This window comes from Gopherus flavomarginatus, chromosome 2, assembly GCF_025201925.1.
Source record: "Gopherus flavomarginatus isolate rGopFla2 chromosome 2, rGopFla2.mat.asm, whole genome shotgun sequence".
Lineage (NCBI taxonomy): Eukaryota > Metazoa > Chordata > Testudines > Testudinidae > Gopherus > Gopherus flavomarginatus.
In genome coordinates, this window is record NC_066618.1 from 299,375,097 (window position 1) to 299,390,609 (window position 15,513).

Below are 15,513 nucleotides of genomic sequence, written 5' to 3' on the forward strand. Positions count from 1 at the left end.
AGCTCAGAATCTGAGCCTACAAGCCGAGGAGGTCTCGGAAATCGAGGATCCGATTGTTACCATCCTCTCATCGGATGCTCCCACCAGGGTCGCCCTACCCTTCATAAGGACCATCCAGGCCAACGCCAATACTATCTGGCAGTCACCGGCCTCCATCCCCCCTACGGCGAGGGGCGTCGAGAGGAAGTACATGGCCCCCTCTAAAGGCTATGAGTACCTCCATATCCACCCGACACCGTGTTCCCTGGTGGTACAATCGGTAAATGACAGAGAGCGTCATGGGCAGGAAGCTCCAGCCCCCAAATCCAGGGAGGCCAGGCGAATGGACCTCCTTGGACGCAAAGTATACTCCGCTGGGGCGCTGCAGCTCAGGGTTTCGAACCAACAAGCCCTGCTCAGCAGGTACGCTTTCAACTCATGGGTGGCAGCGGACAAATTTAAAGAGCTGCTGCCGCAAGACGCCCGCCAGGAATTTGCAGCCATCCTGGATGAGGGCAAGAAGGTTGCACGTACATCATTGCAAGCTTCTTTGGACGCTGCAGACTCGGCTGCCCGCACCCTCGCTTCGGGGGTAACGATGCGCCGTATCTCCTGGCTGCAGGTCTCTGGCCTTCCTCCGGAGCTCCAACATACCATCCAGGACCTCCCGTTCGAAGGCCAGGGCCTGTTTTCCGAAAAGACAGACCCCAGACTTAAGAGTCTAAAGGACAGTCGGGTCATTATGCGCTCCCTCGGGATGCACACACCGGGAACGCAGCGCAGACCCTTCCGGCCTCAGCAGCAGCAGCAGCGCAGGCCATATTCCCAGTTCCGCCAACGGCAGGACCTTAATAGGCGCCGTGGCAGGAATGGAAGGCGCAGGCATTCGGGGAACCAAGGGGGGCAGAACCATGGCTCCTCTAAGCCCCCGCCTGGACCCAAGCCTTCATTTTGAAGGTGCGCCCGAGGGCGCAGTAACAGTTTCCCCCACGGATCCTTCCCCCCCGTTTTCCAACCGCCTTTCGTTTTTCCTCCCGGCGTGGACCCAAATAACATCGGACCGCTGGGTCTTACGCACGGTGCAGACGGGATACCGCCTGCAGTTTATATCATTTCCTCCTTCCCGCCCCCCTTCCTCATCCCTCTTCAGGGACCCCTCTCACGAGCAATTCCTTCGACAGGAGGTACAGACGCTCCTCAACAAAGGAGCTATAGAGGCGGTTCCGGAAAACGAGAAAGGCAAGGGGTTTTATTCCCGTTACTTTCTGATCCCCAAGGCCAAGGGAGGCCTCAGGCCTATCCTCGACTTGCGAGAGCTCAACAAGTACCTGGTGAAGTTGAAGTTCCGCATGGTATCCCTGGGGACCATTATCCCATCCCTGGATCCGGGAGACTGGTACGCCGCCCTCGACATGCAGGACGCTTATTTTCACATTGCCATTTGGCCACACCACAGACGTTTCCTTCGTTTCGTGGTGGGCCCCTTTCACTACCAATTTGCAGTCCTCCCATTTGGCCTTTCTACGGCCCTGAGGGTATTTACAAAATGCATGGTAGTTGTTGTGGCACATCTTCGACGCAGTCGTATCCACGTGTTCCCTTACCTAGACGATTGGTTAATTCGGGGCACGTCGGAACGGCAAGTTTGCAGCCACGTCCGCGTGATCACCGGCCTGTTTGCTACTTTGGGCCTCTTGATCAACATGGACAAGTCCACCCTGATTCCCACGCAGAGGGTGGAGTTCATTGGGGCCGTCCTGGACGCCACCGTGGCCAGGGCTCTTCTGCCATTGCCGAGGTTCCAGGCATTGTCGGCGATCGTTCAACGACTGCGGGCAGCCCCCTTGACATCAGTGCGGACATGTCTAGCCCTGTTAGGCCACATGGCAGCATGCACGTTTGTGACCGGTTATGCTCGGCTCCGCATGAGGCCCCTCCAGTTGTGGCTCATCGAACATTACCGGCCGGCAAGGCAGCCGCTAGACATGCTGATCACGATCCCCCAAGGGGTGTTAGATTCTCTCGACTGGTGGCTAGACCAGTCCGTACTGTGTGCGGGGCTCCCTTTCCACCCACCTCAGCCCTCGGTGTCCCTGACAACGAATGCCTCAGACCTAGGCTGGGGGGCCCACCTGGGAACCCTGAGAACGCAGGGCCTGTGGTCCCCGCAGGAGGTGAGGTTGCACATCAACATGCGGGAGTTGAGAGCGGTCCGCCTTGCTTGTCAAACGTTCTGCCATCAGCTTCAAGGTCGTTGTGTCGCGGTGTTTACCGACAACACGACGACCATGTACTATGTCAACAAGCAGGGCGGCACCAGATCCTCTCCCCTGTGTCACGAGGCGATGCGACTCTGGGACTTTTGTGTAGCCCATTCCATTCACCTCATGGCTTCCTTCCTCCCCGGAGTACGGAACACGCTGGCGGATCGCTTGAGCAGATCCTTCCTATCGCACGAGTGGTCCCTTCGCCCGGACGTCGCTCTCTCCATCTTCCAGAGGTGGGGTTATCCCCGTGTGGACCTCTTCGCGTCCGGGGGGAACAAGAAGTGCCAGGCGTTCTGCTCCTTTCAGGGCAGGGAGCCCGGGTCGATAGCGGATGCCTTCCTTATTCCGTGGTCGACCCACTTGTACTACGCGTTTCCCCCGTTTCCTCTGGTTCACAAGGTCCTTCTGAAGGTGCGCAGGGACAGGGCTCGCGTGATCATGGTAGCCCCGGCGTGGCCCAGGCAGCATTGGTACCCCATGCTGCTGGACCTGGCCATAGCCGACCCAGTTCCCCTGCCCCTTCACCCGGACCTGATTACCCAGGAGCACGGGACCCTCTGTCACCCGGACCTGCAGTCGCTGCACCTAGCGGCGTGGTTCCTGCGTGGCTGACCGGCTCTGAACTGCGCTGCTCCACACCGGTGAGGGAGGTGCTTTTGGGCAGCAGGAAGCCTTCCACGAGAGTGACATACTCGGCCAAGTGGAAGCGTTTCTCCTGTTGGTGCGTGGAGAGAGATCTCCGCCCTATGGAAGTTTCGGTGGCCAATATCTTAGACTACGTTTGGTCCCTCAAACAGCAGGGTCTGGCGATATCGTCGTTGCGGGTCCACCTGGCAGCTATCTCCACCTTTCACCCGGGTGCGGATGGTCGCTCTGTTTTTTCTCACCCGACGGTGTCTAGATTTCTTAAGGGACTGGAACGTTTATACCCTAACGTCCGACTCCCTGCTCCAACCTGGGATCTTAACTTGGTGTTGTCTCGGCTCATGGGACCCCCCTTTGAGCCGTTAGCTACTTGCTCCCTGCTTTACCTCTCTTGGAAGACTGCCTTTTTAGTAGCTATCACCTCAGCTAGGCGGGTGTCGGAACTCCGGGCCCTTGTGGTGGACCCCCCGTATACAGTCTTCCACAAAGATAAGGTGCAGCTGAGGCCACACCCTGCCTTTCTCCCCAAGGTAGTCTCGTCCTTCCACATCAGCCAAGAGATATTCCTTCCGGTTTTTTTCCCGAAACCTCACTCCTCAGGCAGGGAGCAGCAGCTCCACTCGCTTGATGTCCGTAGGGCTCTCGCGTTCTATGTGGAGAGGACCAAGCCCTTCCGCAGATCCCCCCAGCTTTTCGTGGCGGTAGCGGACCGCATGAAGGGACTTCCTATCTCCTCCCAGAGGTTATCCTCATGGGTAACGTCCTGTATCAGGACCTGCTATGACTTGGCCCACGTCCCTACAGGCCGGGTGACTGCACATTCTACCAGGGCGCAGGCGTCGTCGCTGGCTTTCCTCGCCCGTGTGCCCATCCAGGAAATCTGTCGGGCAGCGACCTGGTCATCGGTCCACACTTTTGCTTCCCACTACGCCCTGGTCCAGCAGTCAAGAGAGGATGCGGCCTTCGGATCTGCAGTGCTCCATGCCGCTACTTCTCACTCCGACCCCACCGCCTAGGTATGGCTTGGGATTCACCTAACTGGAATGGATGTGAGCAATCACTCGAAGAAGAAAAGATGGTTACTCACCTTTGTAACTGTTGTTCTTCGAGATGTGTTGCTCACATCCATTCCACACCCGCCCTCCTTCCCCACTGTCGGAGTAGCCGGCAAGAAGGAACTGAGGAGTGAGTGGGCCGGCAGGGATATATATTGAGCGCCATGGCGGCGCCACTCCAGGGGGCGACCTGCCAGCCCACTGGAGTTGCTAGGGTAAAAAGTTTCCGACGAACGTGCACGCGCGGCACGCACACCTAACTGGAATGGATGTGAGCAACACATCTCGAAGAACAACAGTTACAAAGGTGAGTAACCGTCTTTTCCTAATATCCAACCTAAACCTCCCCCACTGCAACTTGAGACCATTACTCTTTGTTCTGTCATCTCCTACCACTGAGAACAGTCTAGATCCATCCTCTTTGGAACCCCCTTTCACGTAGTTGGAAGCAGCTATCAAATCCCCCCTCATTCTTCTCTTCTGCAGACTAAACAATCCCAGTTCCCTCAGCCTCTCCTCATAAGTCATGTGCTCCAACCCCCTGATAATTTTTTTGCCCTCCGCTTCTGGAAGAACCTTCTGATGTGCTGATTAAAAACAATCTCCCAGACTCACCAAGCCTGCCAGAAGTTCTTTGGGATAGTTAGACAGAAGGGAGACCAGGAGTTACTGTGGTCAACTCCTTCCTGGGTAACGAACTGGCTAAAAAAGACATGCCATGGCAATGCGTGTTCCATCTATGATTCAGGTAAGGAAGAACAAAGTGGGACTTGAGGTGGGTAAATTCCCTTTGCCTCAGCTGTTTTGGGAGGCAGAGTGCCCTTAGTTACAAATGTTTGCTGTAACAGAGAAACTTCATCCCAGTCCACTTGGTCAGCCTGCAGCTTCTAGTTGAAGCTTTTAAAACTTGCCTGAAGACCTTGCTCAGCTAGAGCCTATTCTAGTCCACTGAAGCCAATAGAAAGCATCCAGTTGGCTTCAATAGATTCTGAGTGGAGTCCACAGCTGGACCATTTTCTAAGTTACATCCCAGCCTTCTGAAGTTGCCTGAGCCAAGCCTCAGTAGATTGTGTGAAAGGAGATCGCAGCTCATTGTGGAGGAGTTGCCGTACTCTTTGGATTTGGATTCAGAACTAAACACGAGAACAGATGTCTGCAAGGACTGCAGAATAGGCTGGATACCAAGAGAGTGAGGCAGGGAGAACATGTGCATGTGCTACATACAGAGAGAGAAAAGGGATTAAGGGATTCAACACAGTGCTTCTGCAAGTCATAATTTTAAGGCTCAGAAGCCTCATTAAAATTAGCTGTGACAGATGCTTACTCTTATTGCCACTTTCCTGAATAAAATTTGAGTTCTGTCCTATTAGGAAGATGGCTTTTTTTCTTCTTTCTGAAACCAGCATCTAATCTGAACTCTGTGTCTGTGTGTATGTTTTCACACCACATCTTTTAGAGAATTGATCGAAAAGAAGTAGTTTCTCTAGCTTTGCACTTTGTTGTATAAGGATCTAACAAAATAAATGTCTAACCTTTTGTTCAGTGTGTGTGAATAGCCAGGCGTTCTATAAACAAGCCTGATGATTTATGCAGCCCATTACAGAGTGTTGTTAAGGGGGAGAGAGTCCCCCTACTTCCCTGTGCCATTAAAGATACATGATAAGCAAAGTTGAAGGTGTAGCTCTTTTGCGCTGAGTCATATATGCACATTTATATAACAATGTGAATGCTGCCTTTAGACAGAAAAAGGTAGGGTAAACTCAATCTAGGGCCTGAATGGAGTACGGTGGAAAGAGACATGCATCTCTGCTTTGTGTTCAGTCAGGAGGAACATGAAGTGGGAGTATTAAGAATGTCAAGGGGCAACTGACTTTTGACCTTGTATAACATTTATGTGTGTGAGAGAGAGGCTTTAAAATGTGCTAGTCTGGAAAGTAACACTTCAAAAATGGCATTATGAGGCTACAGGCTTGTTCTCTCAATGACTCCAGATCAAATCTACTCCGTGTAGAGTGTTCGTGTTTTCTAACTGCCATCCCGTAAACTCCCTCCAGAATCTGAGAATCAAGCTGGGTTATTTCCTTCTTGCACACCAGTGCCAGCAATGGATGTTCTTCAGGCCACATCAGGCCCTCAGAGACATCATCAGTGGATTTTCACAAGTGTTTGGAACTTGGTAAACAATTCCATTACTTATTGCCCAAGGAGTAGCCTTCCCAGCTCCCTCTTCGTTGTCTTGGATCTGCAGGGCTAATGGAAGTCAAAAAGTAGTAATATTGTCCAGTCCACTGAAGTCGGCAGATCTGACTCATGTACAGATGGGGGTGGAGGACAGACTTTACCGAGTAGCAAAGGGCCATTTCTGCATAGTAGGTTGCCTCTTTAAAACTGCCTGACTAGCAAAACATTGAGCAGACTCTCCATAGGTGTGCAGATGAGTTAACAAAAAACAAAACCAAAATCTCTAGCCCTGCAGAGTTTACAATAAGTTACAAGGTATTTTATCTATTTCAGTGCCGACAGCATGCTAAACTTTATACAGTGCTTGCCCTGAACATCTTATGGAGTGCTGTGCTAACGTAGAATGGCTTTCAAATAAATTGGTGTGGGTTGCCAAGCCCTGGGAAAGGAGGTGGTTTTGGAGGGACAAAGGTTGTGGGACAAGATCATGAGATGCTTTTGTTATGGGCACGCCTTATTGGAGCCTTTCTTAATGTACAGTTAGTGTTCAGGGGAAAATATGATCTATTTGGGGTTTTGAGGAAAGTCAGCTGAGAGCAATCCCAGGGAAGTAGAAATCTATTACAGTCCATGGATGGCTAAATGATGGTAACTGAGCCCCCTGAGAGAGGAGAATTCTGAGTGTGGTCCCCAGGCTGGTGGGGATTGGAGGACAGTGTCGGTGAATGCGGGTGTGGGTACATCCTTGTCACCCACAAGCTAAAATATTGATGCAAATTGCTATCCTTGGTAACTTCCTTCTTCCCCATTCCTATGTTGCAGTTCTTCACCTCCTGGAGTGTTTGAGAAAGAATATGAAATATACCGGGATTACAATGCAGAAGGTCAACTTCTCCACTACAGGTAGCTGAAATTTATCTACAGTAATGGGGCTTTGTCTTCTGAGAATGACTGTCTGAAATGTAAACACTGCCCTGTTGTGTGTGGGATTGGGGATGCTGTTTGTGAGTGTGTCTGGGTGGGGAAAGCGAACTTCCTGGAGCAGGAGGTATTGAACGCCTTATCTCTTTATTCCTTGTGATCTTCCTTTGTAAACTTCGGCTCCCTAATGTAAGGATGATAATGTTGTCTCCTGGTTACTTAGAGTGGAAGCTCTTTGGGACAGAAATTGTTCACTACTGTGTTTGTCTAGTACCTGCCACAGTGTGGGCTTCGTCTCGGTTGGACCCTAGGCACTAGCATAATAAAGATGATAACAATGGTTGGAGCAGGGGATTTGGAGCCCTGGGCTGGAGGCAGTTTGGTGACTGACTGGGCTGGGAATGGAATGCAGGAGTTTCCTTGTTCTCCATCCTTTAGACCCTGCTGCCTTGCCAGTGTGTTTGATTTCCTTAGATATCTTTCCTGCTGTGCATGGGCTGGATAAGACAGTAGCAAATATTCATTTATGGGAGTGATTATTGTGTGTGCATTTCAGAGGTTATAAAAATTGTACTTCAGACAGAAGACTGCTGGTCTGTTTCTTCTATGCTGTAATCTTGTCGTTTCAAATATGCTTAACTGCTTACATTAGGATTTTGTATAAGAAATTATCAATATTTGCTTTGATTTCTCATTAATGGTAAAACTAGATATTAAAAAAACAGAGGGGGGAAAACCCCACCCCCATATTCTCTGCTTGCTGCTCACAAAGCCCTGTAAGGCTAATGGGACTCTCACACCAAGAGGAAAATGGGGACCCATTTCAGGAATTATGCAGACTCCAGCGGCCTGGTGCTCTGTCAGTCACTGCTGCCTTCTCAGTGAGCCTGCAGCTTGCCAGGACCTGGTAAGAACGGCCATGCCATCATTTGTCCACCGTGGGGCCAGTTTTTGTTGGCTTTCTGAGGTTTTGTTTGGAGCTGTAGGTGTTTGTTTATTTGGGTTGTCTGTCTCGTCAGAATGTTCAGTTGGTTTCAGGCACAGATTTTCTGCCACCAGGCCTCCTCAGTCTCTATAGGCAGAGGAGTTGGAGGCTTCACCTGGAGGAAGGGAAGATAACAATGCATAACGTCAATCATATCTCTAAGTAGAGACAAACCCTGGTAAGAGTGTCTAGCACTTCTGCACACAGAGCATCTTAGAACTGTGGTTGAACCAGTGTATATTTTGTCCTCCAAACACAATGCGCTGCATTAGGAGATGGAGTCAGGAGGTATGGCTAAATCGCTACAGTTGTAGCATTGATGGCTTCCTGATTGCTCTCAGCAGAAACTGTTGAAGATGACATGTGTTCAGCTAAGCCACATACTTACATTACAAGCTGACTTGTGAAATGCTCTACGTGGGCATTGCATGTGGACAGACGGGGTTTGTACACATAGTGAAAGTTCAAGGTGTTCTGAGCAATGACTTAGACTGTAGCACTTCCCCTCTTACTGTAGACAAGGCCAGAGTGCTCTGTCCCAGTCTGTTCTCTAGAGCTGTCTACCCAAATTGGGGATGGTAGGATTTTCTCTTCCTGACTGGCAGAATCCAAAGGAATCCAGAAAATAATACTTGGACATTAGTTTCCTCTAATAGAATCGTTTTATCTAATATCAAACCTGAGGCCGCTCTCACACGGACTTGCTATCCAGATGGTGCAAGCAGGATGCCTGATTTCAGTCCTTGCAGTTCACAGGAAGGTGGGACTGAGCACTGATGTGCCGTCTGACAGTCAGTGAAGCCGTTCTCCAGAGCATCATGCTTCCATTAATGTATTTCTTAAGGATGTTAGCGCTGTTGATTCGTGGGTGTCAGATTTCCGGCTTGGATATGAGCTTCAAGGATTGTTCAGTTCAGTGTTCCTCTGAGCCTTGATTAACATTCACAGTGTGTGAGCTCCTAATGGGACATCTGTAGGCTCCAGAAATTAAGGGCAGCTTAATGCACCAGTTGCAATCACTTCAGTTTTTATTTCCGACTAGCATTTAGACCCACCGTTTACATTGAACATTTTCCCTCAGTTAGTTTCAGAGCCTTGAAATGCTACCAGCCCTGCTGGAGGAGTACCACTGAGTAACAGAGTACACTCATTTCCTGCCAAAAATTTGGCATTTTGAGTCTCCAGGAATGTGTGGAAGGATCATCTATGATTCTTCAGCAACATTTGTCCTGTAACATGTGTAGAGGCTGAGTTGATAGTCTTTCCACCTAAACCCACTTTGGACTTTGGACAACAAGATTTCAGCTGGGGCCAGGGATTATCACAGCAGTGCCCTATCTTTAGGGGTCCAAATGGTGCTCTGGTAAAAGCATAGATTAGTACTAGTTATTCTTATTTGTGATTTGTATTGTGGTGTCCCCTGGGAGCTTCAGTCATGAGCCAGGACCCCGTTGTGCTGGGCACTGTACAAACACAGAACAGACAGACAATGCCTGCTCCAAGTGCCTTACAGTGTAAGTGAGATGAGGGGGGTGACGTGATATCTTTTATTGGGACAATGTCTGTTGGTGAAAAGACGCGTTTTCAACAGGGGCGGCTCTAGGCACCAGCAAAGCAAGCAGCTGCTTGGGGCAGCCCATTTGCAGGGGGGGGGGGCAGCCCATTTGCAGGGGCGGCAGCCAGCAGGGATCCAGCCTGGGAGCTGAGAACCAACAGGGGGCCCTGGCAGCTGTAGTTCCTTTGTTAGCTCCCTGCCTATAGAGCCAGCCCTGGAGCAGGGAAAGAACTACATTTCCCAGCATTCCCTTGACCGCTATCAACAGGAAAGGGAGGGGGAGGGAGTATGGTAGCTGAAACCTCATGCTGCAGCTTGCTGTGAATGGAGAGCTCACTGCTAGAGCGGGTGGCACTGTGAATGGGGAACAAGTGTGCCCAGGGAGTAGAAGGCTTTGGCCCAGATATCCCCTTCAGAAGACATCCCCAGACTGGATTAGGGATACTGGTGTGACCTCACCTTGCAGCCCCCAAAGAAGGAATTGGGTGGACTAAATGGGCAGTGCCCCTCTCTATCTGATGCCTAGCAAGGGAGGCGTGTAGATCCCACTGGAATTTAAAATGAAAAGTAAGGGAGGGGAGGCTCTGGACCTGCGCAGCTTTAGATACAGTACCAGGCACGTAGGAGGATTTCCACTTCTGAGCCATGGAAGCAGAAATTGACTTTTCCTTTCCAGATTTAGCTGATATTCAGAAAGCATGTCTCTTTCACCACCAGAAATAGGCGCAATAAAAGAGAGTTCTTCACCCAGCTTGTCTGTTTTACTTCCTGGGGCTGACACAGCTGTACGCTGCAAACTCCAATCTAAGTATAAGACAAGAGGCAACAGGAGAAGCCCAAGGAAACAGAGACAATACTGGTCACTATGATAGGCAGCCTTAGGTGCTCTGCTGTAATTTGGCCTCAGTTTAAGATGAGCTGGAGTTCCCTGCATGAAGCTACCCTTAGACCAGCATGGTGCCTGGTTAGTCACTCATCCATTCTGACGTGATTAATAGTCAAAATCTTTCCGTTGAAGAGGTTCTTGGTTGTGTGATTTGATGGCAGTTAGCAGGGCTGATGTGGTGGTGAGAGCTGCTGACCCAGCCTGCAGAGACTGAGTTTGTAACTTTCAGCCTGCATAGCCAGCTATAAATATCTCCTTTCAAATGTCTACTCTGCTAGCCCTGTAACTTCCTTTCGTTTGCGTTGATCTCACAAGAGGAATTCATGTACACTGACTATCTGGCCTGTCAAAATTCATCTCCATTTGGACCGTGGGATGAAAAACAAACTTCCTAAAAGTAAGAGATCAGACTTCCCAACACAAATGGCAATGACTTTTTTTATTGTAACCCTATACCATTGAATGACCTTAACATTCTTGCATGGCCCTGGTAGAACCTTCCTGTGTTCTCTTATATACACCTGCAACGTGCTGCGGGTGAGCTTGGCCAGCCTAATAACAACCGTTCCTCAGAGCCTTCCTCTGTGAGCTGAGTAAGTTGCATGCCCATCTTCCGGGTGAGGACACTAACGGAAGTGATTTGCCCAAGCTCTATATCATGTTCCAGCTGGTATTAAACTCAGGGGAGCCTGCCTCTCAGGCCCGTGCTTGGCCCATTAGACCACATGGCCACTCTTTTAGTTTGCAGATAGCAGTGGGAATACTCATTCAGTGTGCATCCAGGTGAGTGACTGCGCAAAGCCAAACAAGGCTGGAGAGATAACTGAGTGAGACTCTGATTTGTTTTGTGAGCAGCTATTTCTGTAAACAGGACGGAGCAAGCAGGACAGTGATTTGATGCTGATCAATTCTGACTCTCTGCCAGCTGGATTATCACACTGGATACAAGCTCCAATAAGATAGAAGAGAAAATGTAGGTTCTCTCAGTGACAGCAACTCCATCTGCAAGTGGGCGAATGCCCCCCTCCTACCAGTCAGGAGGTCTGTGTAGCCTTACAGCTAGCATGTACAGTGCCTTGTCAGCCTTATGTATGCCAGCAACACATCTTGCAACAGCTGCCTGTGTTTTCTCTTCCTTTCATGTGGGGCCTTTTCCAGCAGCCAAGCAATTAAAAGATGAAATTTCACTGTGGTTAGCACACACGAGCTGTTTGCCTTAGCACAAGCTTTGCTGGAGAGAGAGAGACTTCCATTTCTTTCCCCTCTCAGCTTTATTGGCTCTAAAACACAGATTACCCCTACCTCCCCCAAATCTGTGCCAGATGGGAAGCTAATTAGCAGCTTCAAGCCCCCTGCTTGTTTAATTAACTAAGAGTGGATTATTTTCTTCAGGAACCAGGCAGAGGTGTCCTTTACGGGAGGACCTCTGTGTGCAGTCAGGAGAGAAGAGCTCCTGTAATAAAAGTGGGAGCTTCTTTTGAGGGTATGGCTGACCCCCCGCTAAGGTGTGGGCGTTGGCTTCTGTGCAAACTGTTCTCCTGCCACCAAGGGTGAAAGTTAGGGCCAGGACTTCCAGCTGAGCTGAGTGATATTTTTGTGCCCAAATCGACACATTTAAAGGGCTTGATTTTCAGGGGCAGGTGGTTGGTGCTTTATGAAATCAAGCCCCCTCCTGGATTTAAGGTGTCTCAGCTTGGGCTCCCCCAAAATGGAGGCAGCCAGACTCGCTGGGCATAACTGAAAATCTTGGGCAAGGTGCATGGGCTATAAGGACACAAGAGAGAAATCTGGCCTAGAGCACTGCTGAGAACACAGGAAGGGGAGCAGAACCCACAGAATCACGACACAAAATGGCTGTTGCGCTTGGGCACAGCCTGGCAACACAGAGCCAGCTTCCTGGGCCCTGTCAGGAGGCAGTGGGTTCGGTCCCTGGTGAGGAGACACGCTCAGATAACCCCTCCGACTAATCATCAGATTGGGGTCCATGTGCAGCAGTTGCTTGGCCAGAGAAAGGGGGTGTGTTTTGAGAGTGGTTGGGAGAGATCTGAAGATCTCCCTGATCGTCTCCCTGACTTTCCAGCATGCTCACACAGACATTGAGCGCGTGACTGAAATGGACCAGAGCAAGGATAGATAAAGGTTTAAAGGCTAAATCCTGCCCCAGCTTGAGGTACGCTTGTCGCTGCCTGGCTTGCAGAATTCCCTCCTGCACTGCAGCTGAGCTCTCCACAGCACAGGAGTGCCATGCATTTGCTGCCTACGCTTTCATCAAAGCTGCTCCCACAATCATTCAGCCTCAGAGCATCCACCTTATTATATTCAGCAGCTTGCAAATCCCAGGCAGGATCCATTCATAAAACGCTCCTGAGCAGTTACTGTAGGGCAGGGATTTAATATCCGAACAGAGCCAAAAGAAAGCATTATCTGCAGGGGAGCAGTAGTGCTGGGGGGGCTAAGACATTGACTATTGAGAGTGGGGGAGCATGAGGCAACTCCTCCACTCAGCCCTCCCAAGTCCTGCATTAGCACCATACACAGTGCATTAGCATTAGCCGGCATCAGCATTCTTTGTCTTGGTGCTGCACAGATAAATAAGACGAGGTTCTTGCCCTGAAGGGCTTGCAAGGTAAATGAAGAGGTAGGATGCATGTGGACAGGCTGCAGCTTGGGAGCAGGGACAAAGGGACTTGTCGTACCAATGAGGCTGTGCTCTTGCTGCAGTAGCCGATGTATCTTGGAGGCTGGCATTGGCCTAATAGTTTTGTTCTCTCTCCTTTGTCATTTCCTTTCGCTTTTGTGTGTACATGGCCATGTGAGTGCTTTCATGCCCGTGCCCCATAGCGGAGAAGGGAAGAATGGGGGTTGCAGGTCTTGGGGAAGAAGTGTTTGAAGAGAGTTAGTGGAGAGGGAGGAAGCCTGGTCACGGGTTCCAGGACTCGTGAGAGGGAGGGCATGTGGAGTGAGCCAGCTTTGTGGCTTGGGCCGAGTTAAGAAATGAGGGAGGCTAGTGAAGGGGTTTGAGATGGGGCAGGATGTGAGTGTACATAGTTAGGGCCCTACCAAATTCATAGCCATGAAAAACGTGTCACGAACCATGAAATCTGGTCTCCACCCCTGAAATCTGGGAGTTGCAGGAGGTCACAAGGTTATTTTAGGGATGTCATGCTAGTGCCACCTCTACTTCTGTGCTGCCTTCCGAGCTGGGCAGCTGGAGAGCGGTCGCTGTTGGCTGAGTGCCCAGCTCAGAAGGCAGTGCCCCATCAGCAGCAGCGCAGAAGTGCGAGTGGCAATACCATACTAAGTCACCCTTACTTTTGCACGCTGCCTTCAGAGTTGGGTGGCGGGACAGTGGCAGCTGCTGACTGAGGGCCCAGCTCTGAAGGCAGCAGCACAGAAGGGTGGCAATACTATCCCAGGCCATCCTCACTTCTGCGCTGCTGCTGCTGACGGCAGCTGTGCCTTCATAGGTGGGCTCCCGGCTGCCGCTCTCCAGCTGTGAAGGCAGCATCGCCGCCAGCAGCAGTGCAGAAGTAAGGGTAGCAGTACCACAACCCCTCCTACAATACCCTTGCGACCCCACCACAACTCCTTTTTGGGTCAAGACCCCTGCAATTACAACACTGGGAAATTTCCGATTTCAATAGGTGAAATCACAACATTTATGATTTTTTAAATCCTGTGACAGTGAAATTGACCAAAATGGACCATGAATTTGGTAGGGCTGTATACATAGTGAAGGCGTCCTAGCTTTCCCCTGGGTCTACCTTGCCTTGCTCTTCTGAATGTTGCTGCTGCAGTTTTCTGGGAAGAGGGTTGCATGGTGAAGGAGGGCAGAGAACTGTAGATTGCCAGTTTGAAAGTGCCACTCTCCACCTGCCATTCTGCAGGGTGTGCTGTTCAATGCCCCCAGTGCACCCCGTTTTGCCATGCACTGTGCTCTCATTCCCCTTGTCCTTTACTTCAGACTAGCATGTGTGGACGAGTCTGAGGCTTCAAAGCTATGTGCTATGAGAATCGGGTACTGTACTGCTAGAGACAAGCCTAGGCATGCTGAGAACCTTGACAAAGAGGGGTCACAGCCCCCAACAAATAACTGCTTCCTTCTTCCACCTAGCTCAACAGCCCACCTGTGTCCCCTGCCTGAGACACCCCTTGGTCTGAATGTTGTCCGTTCTCTGCAGTGGGCATACCATTCCCAGTACCCTTTGCAAGTGTGCTCCAAAGCAGGGTATCGTGACAGTTTTCACAAAGGATTCTAGGACCACATTCAAGATCCAAATGCAGCCAGTCACTTAATGAGGTAGAAACTAGTACCCCAGGGATTGGGCATAAACTCCATGGTCTAAGGCTAGCCTGTTGGGGAGTGATAGTGGCAGCCCCTGTCCTGTCTCAGCAACTTCCCCACCCATGTGGCATCCTAGGTGTCCAGCTTCCTGATGTAGGCCCAAGGCTACCCCAGGCCCTCAGCAGGATCCTTGGAAAGAATGTGAAGGGAGCTGGCTGGACCTCTCTGCCTTTGCGGTGGAACAGGATCAACACAGTCCTCTGACAATTTGCTGGGAGGGTGCTTTTCTAATACAGCAAATTATGAGTAGTGGTGTCATTAAGGGGATGATGTCTCACTCTGTGTCTAGATGGCATTTGTAGGAGAGACCTTGCATCTTAATGCTCGTAAAGATGGCCAAGTGCAATAATCAGCCTTGTATTTAACTTATTTTATTCTTACTGGGTTGAACATAAAGCAGCTCATTGTGGCCCCTCAAGCCTGGATCTTTAGATGATCCCAGAGGCCAGGAGAGCATTCTTCTCTTCTGGGCCCTGTAACAATCCAAAGGGATGAATTCCTTGTACTTCTGTGGGGCAGGTTTGTCAAGAAAGGGTCAATCAGATCTGAGAAACAGCTAGCCCTATACATAAGCTGATTTATTGGGCTGATGTAATGCTTCCATTGTGCTCCCTTGATTGACTGCTAGGGAGTGGAGTCTTTTTAAAACACGCTAGAACTGATCTGTCTAGATCAGAATGCTCCAGCTCACCTG

General features: G+C 50.4%; 2 protein-coding genes across 3 annotated transcripts in view; one reads left to right on the forward strand and one right to left on the reverse strand.

Moving 5' to 3' along the window:
• Positions 1-15,513, reverse strand: part of EEF1D (eukaryotic translation elongation factor 1 delta) — a 420,646-nt gene that overhangs the window by 353,163 nt on the left and 51,970 nt on the right. The window lies entirely within an intron of this gene.
• ARHGAP39 (Rho GTPase activating protein 39) overlaps positions 1-15,513 on the forward strand; it is a 423,196-nt gene that overhangs the window by 179,665 nt on the left and 228,018 nt on the right. For both annotated transcript variants that reach the window (XM_050940675.1, XM_050940676.1), the window contains exon 3: positions 6,950-7,030. In XM_050940675.1, the coding sequence (XP_050796632.1) occupies positions 6,950-7,030 (81 nt within the window). The remainder of the gene's footprint in view (positions 1-6,949; positions 7,031-15,513) is intronic.